The sequence below is a fragment of the Aptenodytes patagonicus genome, chromosome 2 (genome assembly GCF_965638725.1).
Source record: "Aptenodytes patagonicus chromosome 2, bAptPat1.pri.cur, whole genome shotgun sequence".
Taxonomy (NCBI): Eukaryota; Metazoa; Chordata; class Aves; order Sphenisciformes; family Spheniscidae; genus Aptenodytes; species Aptenodytes patagonicus.
This window is the reverse complement of record NC_134950.1, coordinates 115,566,749-115,591,418: the sequence shown is the minus strand read 5'-3', so window position 1 is coordinate 115,591,418 and position 24,670 is coordinate 115,566,749. Positions and strand designations below refer to the sequence as shown.

Sequence of the window (24,670 nt, the reverse complement as noted above, 5' to 3'; positions counted from 1 at the left end):
CCAGTAATTTGTACATGTCTTTTAATTAAGCCCAATGTGTTTATTATCAATATCAAATACATTAGAGCTTCTCCTTTTAATGTCACTATAACCTAAGGAGACAATAATCGTAACACAACCTACCTGATTTTATGATTGAAATTAAACTATACTGCAAATCCATAAAAACAATGTAAATATTATAATTGAGATCAAGATGAGTATTTTTAAAAATTTGATCCTAAGTTTTTTTATTGATAGTCATTAAAAACTTTATTAAAAAGTGCCTATTTCTTGTATTTGCCTAACATTAGTACTTCTCAATACTAGAAGAGCAACAAATTGCAGGGAGACATCTACTGCTGGGCCCAACAATACTGCAAGAACCACAGGCATTTCTACCTATTTCACAATGAATAGAAAAGCAGCTCAGTCAGTACGATGAACTGCTCTGTCTTAGAGTATGACAATAAGCTGCTGAATAGGAAACAAGCCAGAGAAATAATCCCATATAAACAAATGAAAACAAGTGGTAAAAAACCCTGCTGTGCGATAGAAAATATTTTGTAAAGTGAACAACAACAAAAAAAAATAATCAAAAGCTGGGGAGAGAAAGATCCTATGTATGTATGGTATATAGTAAATATTCAATCAATAAAGGAAATTACCTCTCTCAGTTCTCCAATTCTGCGGAGTGCTTTATCCTGACTTTGACTCAGAATGCCCTTAAAAAAGGAAGAATAAACATCAGGTGTACTGAATGTAACTTTAAAGTATAAATAAATTCATAGAATTGTATTTCAGCAGAAGAATTAGTGATTTGTATTTCTCTTTCAAGTCAAACTTCATGTGTAAGTATTATCATAAACTGCCAACTGTGAGTTGGCAATCTATCACCTGAATTCAGCTTATGCAATAAAATAGGCTGGATTACAATAGCTTCACAGTTATTTTGACAAACCAATATTAGCTTGGCTTCCTTAGAAATCCCAGCTAAGAAAAAGTCTTGTTACACATATATATACACACATACACAACGTATTGTGTAAATACACACACATAATGCACTGAAAATTAAATCTGTATTTGCACTACACATTTTAAGATTCAGAAAAGCATTCCGGTAAGAAAGGATGAAAACTAATGCTTACCTGTAGCTTCTTCTTCTCCCGCTGGATAACTTGATATGCAGACACTAGCTAAAATACAGAAATCAGGTATAATGATGATAATGTATCCGCTTATAGCTACCAAAATAATTTGCTTAGTTGTATCACTATTTGCATTATCAAACTCTTCACTTCACTTGAGAAAGCTCTTCTGACAGAAACATACTTAAATTTTCCTCAATGTTTGCTTTTTCCATGTCTAAAATATCTCCAATGTGTTAAAAAAATAAAGCCTACATGACAAAACAATGAGGTTACTCAGCATTCATGCACAGTTTTCCCTTCACTAAAAAGACCTCTAAGAACAGCCATACTTCAATACAGGCAGTCAAAAAACCAGCTGTATCAGAAAGTTACATCCCAGACAGCTACCTGACAGGGATGTACATTTGTAAGGGTACACGTCCCAGACAGCCTAACTAAAATTAATTTTACAGTGAGTGTGCATTAAAAAATACACTTACAAGTCCAGCAAAAAACGGTCTGTGTAATACTGAAATGTTCTCATCCCATGTGCTTTGCATATACCCAGCAGACAAAGAAAGACTGGAAGTGGACAATATTTCTCATTGTAAGCTGACAAAAGGACTTCATGAGTAACTGCACAATTTAGTTTAATTAAAAATTTGATCACAATTGCCTAAGCTGTCCAAAGCTGAAGTAGCATAATGGCACTTGGAACTAGAACATTCCATTTTGAAATTGCTGAAAAATTAAAGGAAAACAAATCCAAAACACCAAAACCAGAAATCTCTAAGTCAAAAGACAGCTTCAAATTTTTATTTAAAATAAATTAGGATTTTTCAGAATTCAAAATTTATTTCAGAGTCATACTTATTTTGCACTTAAAAGAAAACTAAAACTACTATGGATGGTTTCCCTTACTGTATTTTTTGAGATGCTAACTTTGTATCCTACTTTAAATGAGAAAAGAATTTTACATCTTAAATTCTCATTATATATTGAAACTACTTTCTTCCAAGCTCCAGCAAAACAATTTTTTCCAACTCAACTAAACAAACTCACAAAAACAGAAAAAAACCCCAGACCTTTTTGGTAGAGAAAATTAAGACTTGCTGGACAGACTACACTAAAAAAACCCAAAACACCAAAAAACCCAACCACCAAAACAAACCTACAAACTGAAGAATTTTAATTTTGGCAACACTGTTTACATAAACTTTTAAAAGATATATCTTATTATACTAGCCAGAAGAGAATGAAAAATGAAGGGGAGACAACAATTCCTGAATTAATGGAAGACAACTGTTTTTTCAGGTATATGCTGAATACTGTAATTGCCTTATACATGTTTCAGATTCCAGGGATTTTGACAGTAATAGCCAAAAGTCTGCACAGGAATTTTTGTATTTGAGGGCAGCAAACATTTAAAGAACTGCAAAAAACAGTGCAAATGGCCAGTTTTAAACGCAAAACACACATACTTAAAAAAAAAAAAAACCAACACCACCACTTGGGAAGCTTTACTTTTCCCAACAATTTGGGAAATGAGTAGCAAAACTACTGATGTCATTGGTTTTCACTAAAATAGCAAAAGAAATAGTCCTTGAATGAATTCATTCAAGGGAATATCTGGAAATTATGGGGAGCAGAACTTATTTATTGAAAACAAAACGCTTGCCCATCGCACGTACATGGAATATACATTGTGTACTTCAAGAACAAGTTTCAGAAGAAAAGTAAATTTGCTGTCATGCGAGTACAAGCCATGCTCACCTCCGTACTGAACTCCACTCCTTGCTACAGGCTTTCAGCAGAAACCATCATAGGCCTACTTTGTGTGAGTAACTACCAATTAATCTCTATTGCTGACAACATGAAATCATTTACAAACAAGAGAAGAAAAGGATTTCCACATTTTATTACCAGAAAAACATTTGGCCTATCTAGGCCAAAAATAACTAGACTTACAACAATAACTTCACTTCCATGTCAGCTGTAAGTTGATCCATTTGCTCCAAATAGGATAACAAAAAGATTATCCACTACCGTAGTACCTGTTAGCCTCATCCTTTCCCCCTCTCCGCCCAGGTAAGTCAGTAACAACGTTGCCTACCTCTGAGTATTTTCCCCTATAGTTGCCCAAACTGCGCTCCATTCTGCGCAGTCGCTGCAGCAACTGCTCTTTGCTGAGGCTGTCCATATTTCCCGGAGGCTCTTCTGTTTCACTTTCAATGTCGGAAGGTGGGTCAAAGGTGGGACCGGCTGCGTCCAAGTCCAGTCGATTCAATGAGTCTCTCGAAGAAGTTCGTACCAGGGACTCCTTAGAAGAAGAGCGGAACAGGGACTCTTTTACTGGGCTTCGAAACAAAGACTCCATGGAGGGAACTCGGAGCTGAAGCCTCTGGGCAAAAGACTGACTGTCACTCAGCTGCAAAAATTCAAAGCAAGGAATTACTTCTGCACTGCTTTTAGGCAGACAGACACACTAAAGCCTAGGAAACAGAGACCTGACCTGGGCAAAGGAACGACTGTTGCCTAACACATGCATGACACCAAATAGCTTCCACTCCCTTAGAAGAATCACCTCCTTGTGCAGAAAAATCAAGCATGCCACTACCAGATGTGGGCAATTTCAGACAGCAACTAAATCCAATAAACTACAGCTCTGATTTAAACTTCTAAAAGAATGCATTTCTGTGTAACCCCTTTAAAAAGTGAAGAATATGTAACTAAAATAAATAGTTGCATTTACTGTTGTTCCAAATGTAAAAAAAAAAAAAAAAGTTGTGTGACTCACTTCTTGGTGTATTAAACAGAAGACTGTATCTATCTCAAAGACACAAAGATATTTTCCTATGATTAAGAGAACAAATTTATTGTAAAAGTCCTTGTACAATAGTTCTAGCATGCCATCTTAAAATTAAAGACTATTTTAAAGGGCTTTATGATTTTTACATAAAATGTGATTATTGATTTATGCAGCTGAAGTACTTATGCTGTTCTAAAACAAAAGGTTCTGTGCTATGGTACCATACACTGCTGGTGCTACAGAAGCGATTTGAAAGCATTACTGCACAATGTTGCCCCCAGTCAAGTGTTGGGACACACGTGCTAGGAGCCACTGCTAATCCCACTCCAGGAAGCTAAACTTTTTCTGAGACATACTAAAGAATGACCTCCACCTTTATCACCAGTGGCAGTTTTTTTAGGCTTATCAGTTCTTTTCCTTCAGCTAGGAATCAGCTTTCTAGCCATGCAATATGCCCTCTACTTTTGAAAGTGAGGCTAACGCTCCGTATCCTGTGCTGGCTGTGTCCATGAGCAGAGATGCACCTCAACGGGGGCAGCCCGCAGCATGCCGTCAGACACTGCTAACCTGTCCCTACAAAAAAAGCTCCACGCATCAGTGACAATGCTTAATACCAGCTAATGGGATTATACACAAACAAAACACCCTAGTATCCTGACAGGCAAGTACTTGTCATCCCTACTCCAGCATGAAGATATAAGCCAACGTAACACAAAGACAACACGGCAGTGAAGGAGGAAACAAACCCCCCATATCCTCCCCATACCTGCGGGGAGGCCAGTCCACTTCCATTGTTTTCTGTGGATCTGGGAAGTGGTTGTTTAGTTAAGTTCTACAGGAGGAAAAACAACTGTTAGAAGGAATAGACTACAAGGACTGTAATTCACTGATTCCTACAAATAGCATCTGTGCTTTTTCCTTGCCTGTGTTTTTAGTACTTTCTTTTGAATGTTTATTAAGCTGTCTTCATGCAAACAAACTAGTTGGTTAAATTCAAAACAGATTGCTGCAATATACAGAACTACAAAGCAGCTATGTGTGCACGGATTAGTATGAGACATCTGCAAGTGCTGACATCTCCAATTAAACTATTCATAATGGTTATTTATGTAACATTTATGCACAAATCAAAGAAACACCAAAAAGACAAAATGATAGCAGGAAAAATCTAATTGATGACCAGTGTTGTTTACAGCCAACAGGATTAACAGTGGAATCACACTGTCTTTCTCTGTTTAAGTACATTTGAGGGGGGGTGTGGGGGGGGTGGCGTGTGGAAACTACCTGGGAAAAAAGTGCTGGTAACAGGCTGTTTAAGACTCCAAACAAGCACAGGAAGCAAATTAAGACTTTCAGAAAAAACATCCTGCACAAGACTTCACATGTATGTTCCTCTGCACTCCCAAACAAAAAGAAAAACAAAAAACCCCACCCACCCAAAAAACCAAAACCAACACAACAGAAAACAACAGTTTTGGGTTTGTTTTGGGTTTTTTGGTGGTTTTTTTTGTTGTTGGGTTTTTAACAGAGTTCAGACATTTCTGTTCCTAGTCTGTCTATTCTCCTTTTCCTATGTCCTGTGGTCAAGTATTCAAATCCAGATGGTTTTCTGGTGTTTAAACCAGGTCAAACTGAAGTAGCAAAACATGCCAGAAACCATCTTGGATATGATTTTTTTCCCCCCAAGAGAAGCAAAGCACTGAGACATATTGAACAAAGCATGAGGAATTCAGCTAAAAGCAGTGTAACTTCCAATTTTTTATCAAGACATACCCTGATAGTTACATGCAAGCTGTAAAATCCAAGGTGTATATACAACTAAAATATCAATGATAATCATGCATGTATCTGCTACATGATTACACCCACAGCTTCTATTCTGTGTGGATACGCAGATAAGCACAAACGTAAATGTAGAAGAGGAATGATTCAGTGTAAAAGGGCTTCAGAAAGGTTTGACATGGAGCAAACTTAAGAAAGTACAAATTACCACAGAGGAAAGAGAAATCCAGACAGTTAAAGAAGCCAGAGAAATGAGCAGACAAAGCGAAAAGAGCAATAACCAGCCATACAATATTGTTTGGATTTGGAAATTGCGCTTCACCTGGCTTGAATGAAATCTGTGTTCTGTTTCAAAGCACTATCCTGTTGCAGTGGATTTATTCCTAGTGGATTAAGAGCTGTTACTGGGTTTTAAACTGAAGCACTCCTACATTTTTTTCTCGGCTCCGTTACCTGTTCTTTTTCATTTCCTAACTGGAAAGTTAATAATAAGGGTAAACCAAATAAAAATTTATCTTCTGCTTTATAATTTACAAAGCACCTACCATGCTAGTACTGGACTGACAACAGAGGAAGACAAACACCTTACCAAGAATTACAAACTAACTACAAACACTTCTTTCAAAAATCATATACTCTGATACCCATAAAAAGAATTAAAGGAAACTATGGAGGGTTTATACATCTAATTCATAAGAATAATTTAATAATATTTAAGATCTATTTTACAACGTAAGATTAAGTAGATTTATTAACTCTAGTAAGGTGTTTATGAATATAAAAACCATGGATGCTGTTCTTTTCTGTGAAGAACCTTAAAAAGCTGCTATTTAAGGATCTATGAAGATCCTTAAAAAAATGCCATTTCAAAACTAATGTCACCACTTTTAAAATTTTCCTATTAATTGTGTTGACATCTTTGTATTCAATCTGTGTGAACAAAAGTAGAACCTATATTTGGGATTAGACTTTCTATTGGCATAAATCATAAAAGGGATACATTGGTAATCTTTTATATAAAAACTGGACCACCACAGGTATCTAGCTGCCGCAATTCTAAGTCACTGTGCTCTAGGGCAAAGGGTCATATTCTGCTATCCACACAATGAAAGGTAAGCATGAATCCAAGTTGCTATATATAAATACGGATTCAAGAGGCTTTGAAGAGCTTAAAAGCCCTAGCCTTTCATAAGCCTTAAGAGATGTTTCAGCAAAACCAGAATCACAGAGCACAGGCTGGCGCTTTTAAAGTCTTAAAAACAGCAGAGTTACATCAGGGTTTCTGGAGACCAACAGAAGTCTTTCCTCCATGAACCCATAGAACATACAAAACTATATCTCTATCCAAAGAGAGCTATACTTACATTCTCTAATAAAAAGGTGTTTTTTTGTTATTAAGATGTATAAACCAGAGCTCAGTTTTAACTGAAGCACATTAGGGCGTTCTAGTGACACTCGTGCTTCCTTACTTCCCTATTTCTGAAATGCAAACTAGTTCATCTTATTTCTCAAAGGTATAAATAGACTCGTAACCCTAAAAAGTGAAAGCTTAAATGTCTGCATTTAAAAAAGTTTACTTTTCTCCCTCCTTCTCAGGTATTCCAAAATTGAGTAAATTATGGAGGAAGGAAGGAGAGCTTCGTACGCATTTTCTTCCCTCATTTTCCTTTAATTTTTCTTTAAAAAACCTCTCTGTCCAAGAGTATTTGAACTGTTTCTTCATGCAACAAAACCCATGCAACTTAGTTAAAGAGTTTATACTAACTTCATCTATGCTAAAAAATCCACACTTACAGTCACTTCTCTAAGATGCTCACTCTCTTGGATCACATATCACTTGCGCACACAGTTAAAATACTGGTCTGTTTTAGCAGAATTAATACGCATTTGTGTGTGTTGATGAAACTTTCCCTCTCCTGCATCTTTAGTTTACCTAGGTTTCCCAAATGTATATAATGTGGGTTTTTTAATATATATTTGTATATAATTGGCCCTTCTCTTCCCTATAAACTTTTGTATCATTTTCTTCTTACTGTGAGAGTACAGCTCTAGAGCTTTCAAAAAGTTCAGAGAACAAAACCAGTTTTACAGGTAACATATTAATACACATTGGTAACACATTAACGATAACTCTTACATTATAATTATTTGCTATGTATGCAGTCTTGTATACAAACATGCAAGTCTGATTCCTGCCACTAAAGTATATACTAAAAGATAATATAAAGACAACATTTGAGCACTCAGAGAAATATGGTTCTTTTAAATGCAACTGTACTAGGGATATTCTGTAGTGTAGTGAAAAACAGCCCACAACTGTTTAATGCTCTAAGTGTAGAAAAGCTTAATTAAATTTACAGTGAAACTTTAAGTAGTGATCACTGGACCTGGAATATGGTCAAAATACCTAGAATTGAAAAAAAAATCTAGTAACTATTTCAAAACTACAGATTTCAGCACAGTTTGAATGTCCTCTTTGCTCCCCATCAAAAAGCTCAATCTTGAGAACACCATGACAGAGCTAGTAATGAATCTGTGCTCTAAGGGCATGCTCTAAACAAGCATAACCCTTTACAACAAATGAAGACTTTTCACTGTTTCAGTACAATCTTGCTTAGCTTGAGCGAGACAAGTCCAACACAACATGCTGTGCTGTGCTATGTCCATCTGCTTATCAAATTTCTATCCTGTAATAGCTTTCAGTGACTTGTCATTTTCAACCTCTGCGTGAACAGCAAAAAAGCACTTGCTAAACTGGAAAAGCAAAGTAATCATGAAGTATGAGGATGAGCTGGGACTCTAAAAAACACTCTGTTTTGAATCACTACAGACTCAGGAATGCCATGCCTCTGAAGCATGTGAAAGATGCCATCTCATCCTGTGACAATAATGAGAAGAATACAGCTTTGTATGTGTGTATGTTAGAAGTTAGAAGGCTGCTTTCCTCCTGATGCCTGCTTCTTTTTCTCCACTCCTTGTTCTCTTCTCACTAAGCTTCTCCACTTGTATACTATGAAAACAACATTTCAAGGCAAAGACAGACATATTTAAAAAAAAAAATCTAATTACTAAAAAAAGACTATTTATCCTCACAATAATAGCTGCCAGGTTACCAACTAGAAGTAGCTGAATTTCAGTGTCTATGCGAGATGATTATTTCCTGCTACCATTAGTAGTAAATAACATTGTGAGGCTTTCACTGTGCACAGCAAAAAGCAAGTAATTTTTAGACAAAAACAATCTCAGTTTATCATATCCATTTATCTTGAAATACATACAGACATACATAAAAATGAAGACTTCCAATGGCATTAATGAATTCTAAGCAACAAACATACAAACAAACTTGTGCAACAATTATTTAAAAGTTGTGTAGGGTATGGTTACCTGTATAACAGAAAACGTGTTAATTTATTTATATTACAATAAATCCACATCATACAGCACACCAGCCAGGAGCTATCAGGTACTACCTCTGTGAAATTTAGTGCAGGGTTAGCAACAGGATAGTTAAGATAGATGCCTTTGTGAGAACAAGCCACAAGCAACACTAGGTTTGCCTTCTAGTACAGTACTCTCCTCCCCCTGCTAAAGGCATCACTAAGAGGGGTGGGAGGACTCACCACACCGTCACTCTGTGGCTTAGGTTGTTTGGTGGGATCCAAAGCAAAGATAGTATACTCAGAGAGAAAAGCAGGTTCTGCTATCATCCCGGCTAGCAGCTGTCATTCAATGCAAAAAGTAGGAATATGAAAATAAATCAAGTAATAAGGTAAAGAACGTTGCACGATTTTACTCAATTTTTCCACACTATTAAAAACATCATAAAACAATACAGCAGTTTGAGACAACAGATACTGATAAAAGCAGAACATAACCAGAAAATATGCATTAGATCATTTCAGAACAGCCAAAATACAGTTTTGATAATTTAGAAGTAAAGAAACACACAATTTAAAAAAAAAAATCCTTGTTTGGCTAAAGATAAAGACAATGTTTCAGGCATCAATATTGTAGTTTTTTTTAAAACTTCTGTGGATGACATCTTCAGATACCACTGAACCTTCCTTTGCTCTGTTATGTGCAAAAAACCTCATTATTCTAAAAATTCTATCAGTATTTCAGTTATAAACAATATATATTGCATGCTTTTGACTATTTATCTTCTAGTGTTCTCATACACTAGAATTCTAACTACATTAAAAAAAATCCCTTACAAAATTTTTCAAACTACTAGCAGACTATTTTGTAAAAACACCACAAGTCAAATTAACCACTTTATCAAATCAGTATCAAGGAAGAGATTTAAATTCCTAGAGACGAAAAACATGAAGAGAAAGAGACTGGAATTTGAATTCAAACTGGATATATACATGTAATGTAATGCAATCTAATGCTGTTAGGATGCTGTAACAGATTTAAAAAAAATATTCCTCTCATGATTTTACTCACACACAGAAGTTCAACGTTCAACTTTCTTATAGGCTGAGATTTCAGAACTGTGCTGTCTGCTGACTGAACCAAAACATGGTATGGTTTTTCTTCCTCATTATTTCAGAACAATTTTGGTTTATTTCAAGTTACTAAATAGTATTTTTAGGAATCAAATCTATTACAATGTAAGTTAGAGTTTGATATTTTTTTTTTTTTTTTGTTACTGCTACATTGACTCCAGAGCTCCAGTAGATGAATTACATACATTCAAATTGAGAGAGAAAAAATATTTTCATGTGTAAGATCTGGAATGCTACATGACTTGCAATTTGTGTCCATGAAACCCTTTCAGAAAATGTATTAAGTGCTTAACGTTCAGTGACAGCCATACACAACAGCCTCTGAATGTTGGTACTCACTTCCTATGCCTTTTCTCTAATGTATTTCTATGCTGAAAAAAACAAATAAATACTGAAAAACCTGAGCAACTGAGACCTAAATTACCAATCCTGCAAAAAACAAAGCAAAATAAAAACCTAAACAATGTGCTTTTATTGCCTCCTATTCAATTCTGTACTATATTCATACATACATATATATACACATACACACACCCCCCTGCCTAGTACAAATGTCCATTGCTGGAGAACCCTGCTAGTTATATCAGAAGACCTTCTACAGCTACAAAGGGAAAGAAGCTTTGGTTCATGGTAAAAAAAAAAAACAACAAAAAACCCAAACCAAAACCACTACAAAATCTACAAAATTGTGAACTGTCTTTACAGACAGGGTATCTGCAGAGCACTAATTCTAAAATTTATGCCCAACTTTTACTTCTCAAACTGGTAAGTACAGTGACAATTAATTCTGACTTCTATTATTCAGCTGCCCTTGTCATGGCATTCCCAAAACTAGCACGGGACAGGTGCTCCAATAGTTTACTTGATTTGCCAAGAACTAGCTAGGTCCAAGAAACTTGGGTGAAACTTCTTACTTTTAAGCTACTACAAACACGAGCTGCTAACAGAAGAGATGGTCCCATTTCTCTTGCTCCTAATCTTCTTCCCCCCAGCCTGGACACACTTGCCCAGTGCACCCACTGTGGTTGCAACCACATGCTGAGTTTGGTCAGACTGGTCACAAGTGTCTCTCTCTCAGCCTGTTAGAAGTATAATTCCTAAGAGTAAGCTGTGTTAAGCTCCTGCCATATATTTATTCAAGTGTGTAAAACCCCCCGTAAGTTTCTTTCCTCATCTGAGCTTTTAGGCAAAACAAAAATAAGGAAGCTGGTAAGTGTTAATGATTCCAGAAAATTTTTGTTAAGTGGTGATGGTTGTAGAAGCTCATAGCCTTGGCCATGCTATGCATTTTGTACATGTACCTCTTGAAAGGGTACATGCCAGAAAAAGAAATGGCAAATACTATGCATACACAAATGTACAAACATACAGCAGCAATATTACAAGCAAGCCTGATGGCCTCGTCAATTAGAAGCATGCAAATTCTGAACCACAAATAAAATCTTTAAGATAAATATTCCTTTGTATGTTTAGAGAAGACCAGTTAAGATGATGAAACAGTTTGCAAAGCACTCAGAAATTGATTATGGCAAATACTATTAACGAAAAGATTATGAACATTTTCAACATGTACCACATTATCTTCAGCTTAGTTAAGTCACTTTTAAAAACATGACCATCAAGAACTTCAGGAATCACAGATGGTTCAAATTATCTCTTCATAGTAACAGTATGCTAATGTTTGCTTCTCAAAATATTAAGTTGTGACATTTCACCGTAGCATTATTTTGCTTAATCCTAATTCCATTAAATAGTACACCAAGCAAGTTGCATTAAAAAGAATTCCTATGTAATTCTCTAGTAAGTTATTATTCTTAACCCAAAATAAAAAAAAGATTGAACTGTCAGTATGTTCAGCATCCGTGAATTGTTGTATTTTCAATCATCCCCTGAAGTCCATAACGATGTCAGTGCAGCCAAGTTCTAACAAGAGGCTTAGACAGTAAGTCTTTCACAAAACGTTAATTACAAAACACAAAACTTACGGGTAAGATGACAAAAAGCTTTAAACAATGGAAAGAGTTAATTTTAAAAATTCACTCAAACTACCTGGTAGTAGGATGAATGTACACTATGTAGGGAGTGTATGTAACTCCTTTTTAGCAAGCTCAGAAGATCCAAGCTATCCACAGCCTAAAATACACCAATCCACATTACTAACTGTTATGGTTTTGAGAAGAAAGAAAGAAAAAAGCCTATGAATGTAAACTGATGCAGTACTGCTTGAGTTTGCAGCCATACAACTCCAGGGTCTCCATCATAACTAATAGTTTACACAAACAGTAGAATGCAATTAACAATACTGTGGAGTTTCACAGTTGTTAGTCAGAACCCTGATGCAAGAACATCACTAAATCATCTCAGCTTCACCCTGCTGTTGCTTGAGTAAAGGCAAGCACAAAAGGGAAGGAGCCAACCCTGCAAATAAAGAAGGGCAGAAGACAACAATACTGAGGCAGAACAGTAATCACTGTATCAAAATGAAATTGCAGAACGCTTCCTCCTCAGTAGCCAAGACAAGTTTTACACTTCAAATAGCTACCAAAGACACAATATACTCAGTCATGGTCCAAGAGTGGTATTTCCTTAGCGCATTTAGAACTGGCTGCATTTTCTCATTAGTGAGCTCATCCTCCATTCTTGGATGTTGGGTGCCCAACAATGAAAATACTTAAGTACTTGCTCACAGTATTTTTGTTACTCCAGCAGCTCATTACCTGCTACGTTTTTACAGCTAAGTTACAGGCAGAGCTGTCTAATGAGTCCTATAATCACACTACCTAATGCTTTCCAATATATACATGTGTTTTTATCTGCACTTTTTAATTTTTTTAATCAACTATTCAGTATGGCTTTAAAACTAGCTGTCTCGTTACCTTGGGGAGGGGAGGGGGTATTACAAGTCACTAAAAATGATTCACTTATGCCCGGAAAAAAGACAAGAAACAACTTGCTAGTCTGCCAAAATTAAACAGATATAAATATTTCCACAATGAATTCTTGCACTTCAGGATCTGGCCTAAAACCCACCCTGAATTATCTTAGTAGCTTCAGAAACATTAAACATATCTGGTGCTACACTGTCTAATGCATCACTAGCACCACATTAGTGCTATGCCAGTAATGTGATCAATAAAACTAGACAAGCAGGGAATCCAGCTGGGCTGAAGCATACTGGAAACAGACTGAATGTGCAAAGATGTAAATAATCCTTTAACTAACCTTCTCTAATCCTCTGAATGCCATCAAATCACACTTCAAGCATGCCACAGAAATCCTACTAAGATCTTCCAACATTCTGTTTCAAACATACTCCAGGGTAAATGAACTCCCTACCCCATACCAACCTTAATCTCAAGCACCAAATTAAGGCTATGATATTGCTGATCTTTTGTCACAATATTTAACTTCTATTCTTTTTTTTGCAAGTAAAATCTTACTAACCAACAAATATTTCTATCTTGGAGAAAAGTTACAAATGAGGTAAATTAGGTGATGAAACCAGACACCAGATGATGCTGTGTTTCCTTCAGTATTACCAAAGAACAATACATAAAGTCATTTTTTACATAACCTTTGTATTTCCAAAAGTCTGAACAGGTTTTTTAGCCCTCAAGTTTGGCCTAAGTTGAGCAGCCTTACTTGTTCTTTATGGACTTTCTGAACTCCACAACCGTGTTTGTATTATTCTTGCTATATTCTTCCTCCTCCCTCTGAAGAATTACCATGCTCAAATCTTCCTTTGCTAAGAGTCTGATGAGTGGGGTGCAAAGGCCAAAGTACATGTGATCCCTAGATCAAAGGGCTGCCTTAACACGCTGTGAAACGAAAACCAGAATTTAACAGGGATTAGAGTTTGACCTGAGTCTCATCGCTCTGGAGATGGCAGTAGTTGAATCAATGCATGTTACATACATGTAATACATGTTTGATTGCCAAAGGCAGTCATTATTTCCTTTCAGAAAAAAAAAGAGAATCAGTGGTTCCAAATTTCAGATTAACCTGTTATCAAGCAAATCTGAAAATTCATACATTTTGTTAGCAAAGTGCATCATGGTATATGTGCATTTGTATTATGTTAATGCTTAGAAGCTTCTATAATTGTACGTGGACAGTTTTGCTATGTCGTATACAAGCACAGTAAGACAGAGGGAAAGGGATCAGACTATAAGCTTGTCTAAGAGACAAGCCAGTATTTGCTCATCTAGTTCAAGGAGCTGGGGGATATCAGGCTAAAGGTTTAGAATTTCAGCTCTTACTGACAAGTAACTCATTCCCCACAGCAAAATAATAAATAAATAAATTTGGTTATTTGTCCAAGTTGGGGAATGCCAGAAAAAAGTTGTGAATAATTCAGTAATTTGCTGATTTACACAAATATTTATAGAATGTTTGTGCAATTTGCAACATAACCTTTTACGCCTCATCCCTACTGTGATCAGGGAATAGGAAAAACTGAAGAGCTTAAAGTTCAAGGTTTCTCTCTGCAATTAAAAAAGCCCCAGAATCTAAAAGTGCAGAACTGCATTTTGAAAAAGAGGTAGTACAGAAATCAAACACAACTCTTTTCTGGTTTGTTTTTCATTCTGATGAGCAATCTAAACATGCTGGTGTATGCATCAGGAGTTGTAAAATCCAGGCTTTAGATACAAACTAGGTTATACAGCCTCCAAAAATTAGTTTTAAATTTGCATGTCAGAAAGGAAAAAAATATAGACATCTCTGAACCACTACCATCTTTGCATGGCAACGTCTATTTAGAAGTACTCCAAATTAAGTATATGAATACAGGAAAGATGCAACATTAACAAAGGTATTGAAGGAGTATTATTTCAGCTTTACTTGTCCTGCTTTATTAATAGCCAACACTAGAAAAACATTTCAATTAATTTAAAAACACAGTCATTATATAGCACTAAAGCAAGACTGAAAAGTACCTTAGCTAGTTTATCTTTAGCTCTAAGAAAAGCTATATATATTGTGCTCTGCTGTCACTTCCATAACACTCATTGAGGATGTGAGTGATATTTGGATACGCATGACTGGTAGGTCACCCACAGCAAGCTATCAGCTGTTTGCTCTCAGCTGATGGCTCCGAACTAGCTTTGTTACCTTCTACAGGTGGGCCTGCCTTGTAAATAAGTATATTATAGAACTGAAGGAAAATTTTGAACTTCTAGGAACTATACTGAATATGATTGATGTATTTCACCTCAAATTCTGTTCAAGAGTCAACACAGTAACAGTTTTAAAACCAAACACTATTCTTCCCTAGAAAAGACTGGAAGCACTAAGTCAGCGTTTTTTAATCATCCAGGGCTGTTTCAAATGGCACCAAGACCAACTCAGAAAGCATCCGATATGCAAATTTTCTGAAGAAGTTCTGTGAAGTACCAGTATATGCTTTTACCTCACACTGTAGTCATGTTTTATGGGCTACTTGCAAGAACAGAATACAGAATTAGACAGACTTCTTTTGCCTTATACACAAAAAAATTATGAGCTTTTCTGTAACACTGCCTCTGGAGATCCACAGCTCCACTAAAATAGAAGCTGAAGAAGAAAGTGGGCACAAAAAAGAAACTTACCTAGTATTCCATGAATGGAGCATACAACTTGTTTTTTTTTTTTTTTTAAACTAAGAATGTTTTGGAATTTTGAAAAATTAAAAAAATCTTATCACTGCAGAATATAAAGCAAGAATGTTTGCCTGTACATTTTAATTCTTTGATCAGACTAACGCTGTCATTTACAACTGTAATTCACTCTGAAATTGTTTTTATTCTAAAAATATTCTGAGTTTAATTCAAAGCTTTCACGTGCAATACTTGCAACTTTGATATTACAGCACTAAAAATCCAAAAACATGATCTATTAAAGATATACTAAAACATAATAGCCCAGAGGGAGGGCAGAGAACATAAGAGAACTATGAAACACTGTAATTTTGCTTAGCTTTCAGTACCAAAAGGGTTAGCAATTATGCATGTACTGCAAGAACGTTTTAGCACGATACTCTTCAAAAACCAAACATTTTCAGTGTATTAAATGTTGTCCAACTTTAGTTCATTGTAATGCCATTGCCATTGACACCTGTACATAAATCATCTGCCTGATCAAATGAGAACACTGCAAAAAATGCCGCCCAAAAGACTAACGCACCCATATAATCAGGGCATATATTTTCAGAGATAGTATGTAATATCTGCATCTTTTTTAAGCATAGTAATACTGCCACCGACCTGAATTTTATGAAAATCTAATCCAACAAACAAATTTCAAAGACGATTTGCTTTTAATCATTCTGTTAACATTTATGAGAAATATTTGAAGAAAGGAGATTTCATGTCTTGATCATTTAAATTTATCTTTATTTTAGTAAAATTTTCCATTTGACCTAAAACTAGTCCTTACAAAAAAAGAAGATATTTTCATTCCCTTAGCAGCTTCACTACTTTCTGAATTTCTAATTACAGGATATGTTTCACAAGTAAAATTCTCATAGCAGCTCCCTAAGCCCAAGTATAGCTGTAAATCTGAGGTCACTTTAGTACTGTTTCCATTCTTAATCTTATTTCTCCTTCTGCCTCTCTGATCATTCCAGTGTAGCCACTGTATTTAGAGCATAATGTTCTTCCAACATAACTTGGCATGTCCGGTGGGGAATTCTTTGCTTCTCCTGTTTGTCTGGAAAAGCAGTTTGAAAAAAACAGTCTGCTGGGGGGCAACATATATCTAATGAAGCAGTACAGGACAAAATGTAGTTCTCCACAGAAATTATGAACACTACAGAAAGCATTGATACATACAGGTGACATATCGGTAGCACCCAACAACATCTGGAAATGTATTTATTTTTTAAATGTTATCCGAATTGTGACGAGAGCTAGTATTTTTACTAAATCAATTGATAAAACTGAAAAAGAAGATAAGCCTTCAGGCTCACAAACCTTTTTCAGATCTGGAATAAAAGCAGACATCCTCAAAAATAAATACAAGTTAAGGAAAAGTATTCTGCCTTTCACTCAATGTGTGAATTATACTATTTGAGCAGAAAATCAGTTGGTACTTGTATAATAAAAGGGATGAGGAGTGTTACGACTTAATCTTTCCCTTTATTTCCCGCTGAAAAGGGAGAGGAAGATTTCTTCCTTTTGTGTAGGCAGCACCAAGTTAATGACAGACAAAGAACAGTGAATCAGTCGCACAGAGGAACATCACTGTGCCTCATGGCTTCAATTATTTCATATTCCATACTTAAGCTTTTGCTGCTTAAAAAGTCTAAATTTGACAATTATTACTGGTATGGTTAGAAACATTACAGGGGCTCAGTTTAAGCCTTTAGGCTCATCCATCTCAAGTTACCTGTGCAGTTAACTGGATTCCCCCAACTTTTCAACCAACAGAGGCATAAAAAACAAAGTTAGTCTCTCTGAATATAACTTCTGTCCCACTACCTGAGTTCAATTCAGGGGTAAGATTTTTAAGACCTGAAGGAAGACTTAAAAGGTTCCCTAATCTGGGGGTTAACCACTACAGCTTAAAGGTCCGTTTTACTAATATTAAACACTTCAGTATTTAACCTAAAAATTAGACTATTCGTATCTATAAATGCACAGAAAATAGTGAGATTGTGGAATAAAAAAAAAAGTTAATCAAGGACACAAAGTTAGATTTTTTTTTTTTAAAGTTAAAGTTGAAAAATCCAGAAAAACAGTTCTCAACTGACCTCTTTGTCTGGTGTTAAAGTGCCTTCATCATTCTGATCTGTAATCGAAGATGTCCTGCTTCTGTTGCCAGTTGGTGGAGGGGATTTGGAAGGGACCTACACAGAGATTGCGTATATCAACAAGTAATAATATTAAGTCCAGAACTAATTATTCCGTATCATAATTTACTTCAACAATTACTAACTATAACATCTAAGTAAAGACTGGTCTAGATCTTCCTTTTAAAGAAAATGACCAGTTTCACATACTGTCTGTGACAAGTTCTACCTTACTACAAAGTCTCCAGAGCAGAATATGTCATGAATGAGCCACAAGAGCATGCAACAAAAATAGTTATTTTGATTATTTCTGACCATGGTCCTCTTAGACCAGATTTGAAACTCAAGCCTGCTAATACTTTAGCAACATAGTACAGTTGCTTAAGGTTTAAAAATTTTGCAAACTGACAGGGATTCAAGCATTTACATACGGAATACCATCTAATTCCTTTAAGAAATTAACAACAACAAAAAAAACCTGACAAAAGAAAAAAAACACTTATAAAATTGAATCTAAACAAAGAAAAAGGGCAGAAGAAAATGACACATTTTATGATGTCAATATGAACTTGTTGTTCCTGTCAGCACTGAACATCTACTCAAAGAAATTTCACAACTTCATGCTGAGGTTGCAACAAGCCACGCCAACCCAAATGTAGCTTGCCAGCCTCATACTTCAAAATTCAAATATAAAATTTCAGTATAAGTATAATGAACATCAAAATATCAACAAGCTTTTATGTACAAAGAAACTAATTAGCAAGATCTCACGTTAGATATATTCTGCAATATAACCAGAATGAACAGTGTTGCCAAAAAAAACCCCCCAAAACCTACCACAAACCCTTTAGCACTTTGTTGCAGCACCATCACTGAGGTTGCATACATATATTCTGCCTTGCAAAATGCCTGTCTCACAAGACAGAGTTGGATGTTCTAAAACATGACTGACATAGTATCAGACCACTGAAAAGTTATTAACAAAAAAGACAGTTTTTCAGAGAATTACACTCACTTTATAGCCTAAATATATGGGTATGTTTTGTAAAATTTGGATATTAATGAATTAACTCCAATATCATACAAAACAAGATTATTCCAAAATCAGTCATAGTTACAGGTCTGACCAAGTGGACCCAATGTTCTCACCTGAAAATACAACTCAGAAGTCAAACACCTCACCTAGTACCAAATAACTATTCACCATGAATGCTCTACGTCCTACTGAAAAATTTCACACCGAAAATATTCATAGGGTTTGAAAAACAACAATGATCTGTTCATGCCAAGAGCCTACTCTCCTTCTTTCATTCCTACTCCTTAACCTAATGCCAGTGATTTAAAGATCGCTTCTGGCCCTCACCATACAGAAAGAAAACCGTTTCCAAATGTTCATCGCCACTCTGCTACTGTTTAGGAGCAGTATGAGCATATCTCTTCACTTCTTGTCAATTTACAGCCATTTCAGTGGCACGAAGCTCTGCAGTACGAATGCAACAAACAGAAAGATTACGTAACTGAAGTTGGCTAGAACACATCATAGAATCATAGAATCATAGAATCATAGAGGGTGGAAAAGACCTCTAAGATCATTGAGTCCAACCGCCTGACCACTTCAGGGCTGACCAAAAGTTCAAGCATGGTATTAAGGGCGTTGTCCAAATGCCTCTTAAACACTGACAGGCTTGGGGCATCAACCACCTCTCCAGGAAGCCTCTTCCAGGGTTTGGCCACCCTCTTGGTAAAGAAAGGCTTCCTCATGTCAAGTCCAAACCTCCCCTGACTTTGAGCTTTGAGCCATTCCCACACATCCTGGCACTGGGTACCAGGAAGAAGAGATCAGCACCTCCCTCTCCACTTCCCCTCCTCAGGAAGCTGTAGGGAGCAGTGAGGTCGCCCCTCAGCCTCCTTCTCTCCAAACCAGACAAACCCCGTGTCCTCAGCCACTCCTCAGAGGAGATGCCTCCCAGCCCCTTCACCAGCTTTGGTGCCCTTCTTGGGACGCATTCAAGTACCTTCACATCCTTTTTAAATGGTGGGGCCCAGAACTGCACACAATACTCAAGGTGAGGCCGCACCAGCGCTGAATACAGCAGGATGACCACCTCTTTTGACCGGCTGGTTATGCTGTGTTTGATGCACCCCAGGATGCGGTTTGCCCTCTTGGCTGCCAGGGCACCCTGCTGACTCCTGTTGAGCCTCCTGTCAACCAGCAACCCCAGACCCCTTTCTGCAGGGCTGCTCTTCATCCCCTCTTCTCCCAATTTAGACTTGTGTCTGGCATTACTCTGTCCTAGGTGCAGAATCCGGCATTTTGACTTGTGAAACTTCATCCCATTAATCATAGCCCAATGCTCCAATCTGTCTAGATCCCTCTGCAAGGCCTCTTGTCCCTCGAGAGAGTCAACAGCACCTCCAGGTTTAGTATCATCAGCAAACTTACTAACCGTGCATTCAACTCCTGCCTCCCGATCACTGATAAAAAGATTGAACAGAACTGGCCCTAGAACTGAACCCCGGGGAACACCTCTGGTGACTGGTCTCCAGCCAGGTGTAGCCCCATTCACTGCAACCCTTTGAGCTCTGCCCTTCAGCCAGTTCTTCACCCAGCGCACCATGCACCTGCTCATCCCACAGTTGGACAACTTGTCCAGAAGGATGTTGTGAGGGACAGTATCAGACGCCTTACTAAAACCCAGAGGAATTACATCTGCTGCCTTCCCTTCATCCACGAGGTGGGTGACCTTATCGTAGGAGGGTATTAAATTAGTTAAACAGGACTTTCCCTTTGTGAATCCATGTTGACTGTGCCTGATGATTGCATTGTTCTTTAATTGTCTTTCAATAGCACGCAGTATGATCTTCTCCGTAATTTTTCCAGGAAATGAGGTTAGACTAACACGTCTATAGTCTCCTGGGTCTTCCCTCACACCTTTCTTGAAACCTGGAGTAACACTGACTAGCTTCCAGCCGGGGGGACCTCCCCAGACTCCCAAGATGATTGAGAGGGGTCCTGCTGTAACATCCGCTAGCTCCTTCAGTACTCTGGGATGACTCCCATCAGGCCCCATGAACTTGTGAACATTCAGCTAATACAGCTGGTCCCTTACAATTTCAGTGTGCACAAGTGGAGAGTCACTGTTCCCGCAGTCATAGTCCTCCCACTCAGGGGACCGGGCAGCGCAAGGTCTATCAGTATTATTAAAGACTGAGGCAAAAAATGCATCGAATGCCTCTGCTTTTCTTCATCCCTATTTGTCAGGTGACCATCTTCAACAAGTATCAGCCCAAGAGACACCTGGAATTGCAATAGCTTTTTTTTTTTTTTAATCCCTGTCAGCAGTTAGAAACTGATGTGTTCTTCAGCCTGTGAGGGGTGGATCGCAGGTATTCTCAACCTGGCAGATGACATCAGTTAGCTATCTGTTCACATGAAAGAGGGAGAGCTACAAAGGCCTCCTCAGAAAACGTGTTACACTTGAAAAATTTTACCTCCAGATTTAATCAGTCTTAGGTCAGTAAATTTAGTCTCGGACACTACAAACCAGAGTACAAATGACAAGTTCTAGGTCTCAAAGCAGAAGACATGAATAAAGCAGAGAGGGTATGGTGAGTGAAGTCTCCCTACAACAGAGTATAGGAAAGAAAAGAGCAAAAATGAATGCAAACAAAAGTCTCATAAAACTAAGAAATGTTAAGTGTTTGGAAAATTTGGTCTGAAAGTGTCTCAATAGAAAGTAGCTGATAATTTCTATGGTGACAGAGTACCCAATAAGTGGAATGCATTTCAAGGATCTGAATTACTAAAAGCAAGGTAACGGAAGTATATTCCACACTCTCTGCAAGACTCCAGGATATTTTACAGGCCTCAAAACCTTCTCGCTCCTTCCTCATTTACAGAATCTGTTTCCAAATGAGATATGAGGAGTGAGCAGACTAGCCTATTTTACTTTTAAGATCAAATTTAACTCCAATTTCCCTCTAGTGTTACTTGACAGCAACTGAAGAATAAGCAATACTGCAAGACAACTATTTTACACAAGAATAAAAATCTGTTCTCATTTTCTGCTTCTGCCTTTCCATTCACGTCAACCCTTGAGTTACATGATCTACTCGGTCCACAGTGTAGCGGACTAGGTGAAAGTATCATTTATCGTAAGCTCTTGTATTAGTTTTCATGAAATTTGTCAATGTTAATTTTAACAGCCAAATGAAGACTGCAATATATTACACTGTTGGGTGCGCATGTGCACTCGGGCCCAAATTTATTCACAAGGCTGATCTGCAGCAAGTACCGACCCTTTAACACATACACCGAGTATCCTGAACTAAGTGGGTTACAATATTGTGTGCAAGTTATCATAATTTAGCTGCTGCTTATTGAAAATAGTAAGCTCTGCAGCTCAATCTCTTTACGCTGTATTGAAGGTTCATCACATATGCCAATTCAGGACAGCACTCTAAACTGCCACTGACAAAAATGTACTTAACTTCACTAACTAGAGAAGACCCAGAGTAAATAACTATGAAAGGGCTTAAAATACAACTCAGCGAGCTACATAAAGCTTTACAGTAGATCCATTTCCAAAAATACTGCCCCTATTTGACAAATGAGCAAGTTGAAAAATACTACATAGCTGAATGTCAGCAGTTTTGAAACCATGGTCTAATACTGAGAGTATGCAGTGTCAGATCTCCTAGTGTTCAAATTACATTCAGATCAAGCCCAGGCAACTGATCGCCTATTTGTAAAATTAACCAAATTATCTGCCTATAGCTTAACATTCACATGATACAGAGTTTATACCAGTTTTATTCTTTTAGATTCCAAGACGCAAAGGATACTTAACCCAGCAAAAAGCCAAAGAGACATAGGCAGACATTATCTGAGTTTGCCAATACAAAGTTAACTTGTCGAAGTCTTTCTACTCAAACTTGAGCTGGTAGAGAGAGTTTATTCTGCTTTGACACATGCATGAAATTATCACAACATTTTTTTGGCCACTGTCACTTTCAGAGATACTCTGCACCCATGTCATATCTAATGTGCGTTATTCTCATTTTAAAACAGTAGTTTCTAGAATCCAACAGTAATCATAATTTTGTGAAAGTACACATAAGAGAAAAACAGACAGTTAAATTATGACTAAAGAAAAAAGAAAATGCCTTGCTCTCAGCTTTATATGATATTCTCAATTTTTCCATAGTTAAAAAAGCAAGAGTAAGGTTAAGATAAGCAGACCAGCTCTCTAAACGATGGAAACAGAAGGGACTTACAGGAATTGAAAGAACAAACATTAAGATGAGAGAAAAAGATAACTAGCGACCTCAGCGCTAGATTGTTATCCAGCGCACATGAAAGCGTCATTCCTTTAAAGAATAAAATAAAGAAGAAACGCACTTCTGTTTCATTCTGTTTGATGTTCAAGCAAGAGCTGTTTTTTACGTTCCTCCGAAAGACAGCCTTTGGAGAGTGGCCAAAGAGACGAACAGTCTCAGAAGCCTCTGAAGAGGCTTCCAGGACAGGAGGCGGCTCGGTAACAACAAAGTTGGCTTTCGAAGTTACAGCGAAGCCGCCCCGCGCTGACAGAGAGCCGGGGCGCGGCGCTTGCCAGCCGGCCCATCCCAGAGCCCTCGCCCGGCCACCACACGCAGGACGCCAAGGCCCGCGTTGCGCGACCCTCCCCGCGGCCGGGACGGCGGGACCGGTCCGACCCGCTGCCAGCGGGACGCCGAGGCCTTGCCGGGAGAAGCGCGGCCCTGCCCCGCCGGGCGCACCGCCCCTCCGGGTGAAAGGCCACCGGCACCCGGCCGGACGCTACAAGCCGCCCAGGGCTCCGTCCCGGCCCCCGACAGCGACAACCCCCCCGCCCCCCCCGCGGCAACCTCCCCAACGCCCGCGGTACCTGCGGCGGGAGGGGGGCCGCGCGTCCCCCCGCCCCGCGCGGCGGCGCCTGCTCCTCGCTGATCTTCTGCTTCAGCTTCTTGAACATGGTGGCGGGAGGGAGGAGGGGGTCGGGGGCCGGCGGCGAGGGAAGCGGGGTACGACTCCCCGGCCGGTTAGGCAGCGCCTCCCGCGCAACGGGCGAGGGGCGCCGCGGGGGGAGGGTGGCGGCGGTGGGACTTAGCTCCGCTCGCCCCGGCCCCGCGGAGCCGCCACCGCCTCTCCTTCCTGGGTCCCCCCCACCACGGAGCAGGTGAACGCCGCGGCCACTGCGCCTGCGCAGCCAACGTGGAGCCGAGCGCTCAGTGCGGTACGGGGCGCGGCGAGGCACAAACTTCCCAACGGAATTCCCTGCGCCATCCCTCCCCCGCCCCGGGAGCGGGCGCTGGCGGTGCGCCGCCCCGCCGCGGGCCCGGCGCCCAGTCCCGGCGGGGCGGGGCGGGGCGGTGCTGCCTCCCTTCCCTCCCTCCGCCTCCCTCCCGGCGGCCGCGGGGCGGGAGGCGGCGCCGTGCTGGCAATACCGGAGGGGTGGCACTGCCCGACCGCGGTCGAGTCACAGCTTTTCTGTCAGGAGGGAGGGAAAAGGGAGCGGTAACAACAACCGCAACAGCCGCCGCCTTGCTGCGCCTTTCCGCCGCTGCGAGAGGCGTCGGGGCCGCCGTAACCGCCTGATCCGTTACCTTAAACCTCGCCACCGGCGGGGCGCTCCACCCCGGGGGGGCAGGCCGCACGGGCCGCCCG

At 38.9% G+C, this 24,670-nt stretch overlaps 1 protein-coding gene across 8 annotated transcripts in view; it reads right to left on the bottom strand.

Annotated features, from left to right (window-relative positions):
- GOLGA4 (golgin A4) overlaps nt 1–24,171 on the bottom strand; it is a 69,813-nt gene extending 45,642 nt beyond the window's left edge. For 3 of the 8 annotated variants that reach the window (XM_076330791.1, XM_076330792.1, XM_076330794.1), the window contains exons 1-7: nt 23,892–24,170; nt 17,947–18,042; nt 9,327–9,425; nt 4,688–4,753; nt 3,226–3,540; nt 1,131–1,178; nt 648–704 (exon numbers count right to left, since the gene is read on the bottom strand). In XM_076330791.1, the coding sequence (XP_076186906.1) occupies nt 648–704; nt 1,131–1,178; nt 3,226–3,540; nt 4,688–4,753; nt 9,327–9,425; nt 17,947–18,042; nt 23,892–23,978 (768 nt within the window). In that variant the 5' untranslated portion in view covers nt 23,979–24,170. Of the gene's footprint in view, nt 1–647; nt 705–1,130; nt 1,179–3,225; nt 3,541–4,687; nt 4,754–9,326; nt 9,426–17,946; nt 18,043–23,891 lie in introns of all 8 variants that reach the window. The other 5 variants (XM_076330795.1, XM_076330797.1, XM_076330796.1 and 2 more) reach the window with 5 other exon arrangements.
- Nucleotides 24,172–24,670: the final 499 nt, after the last annotated feature.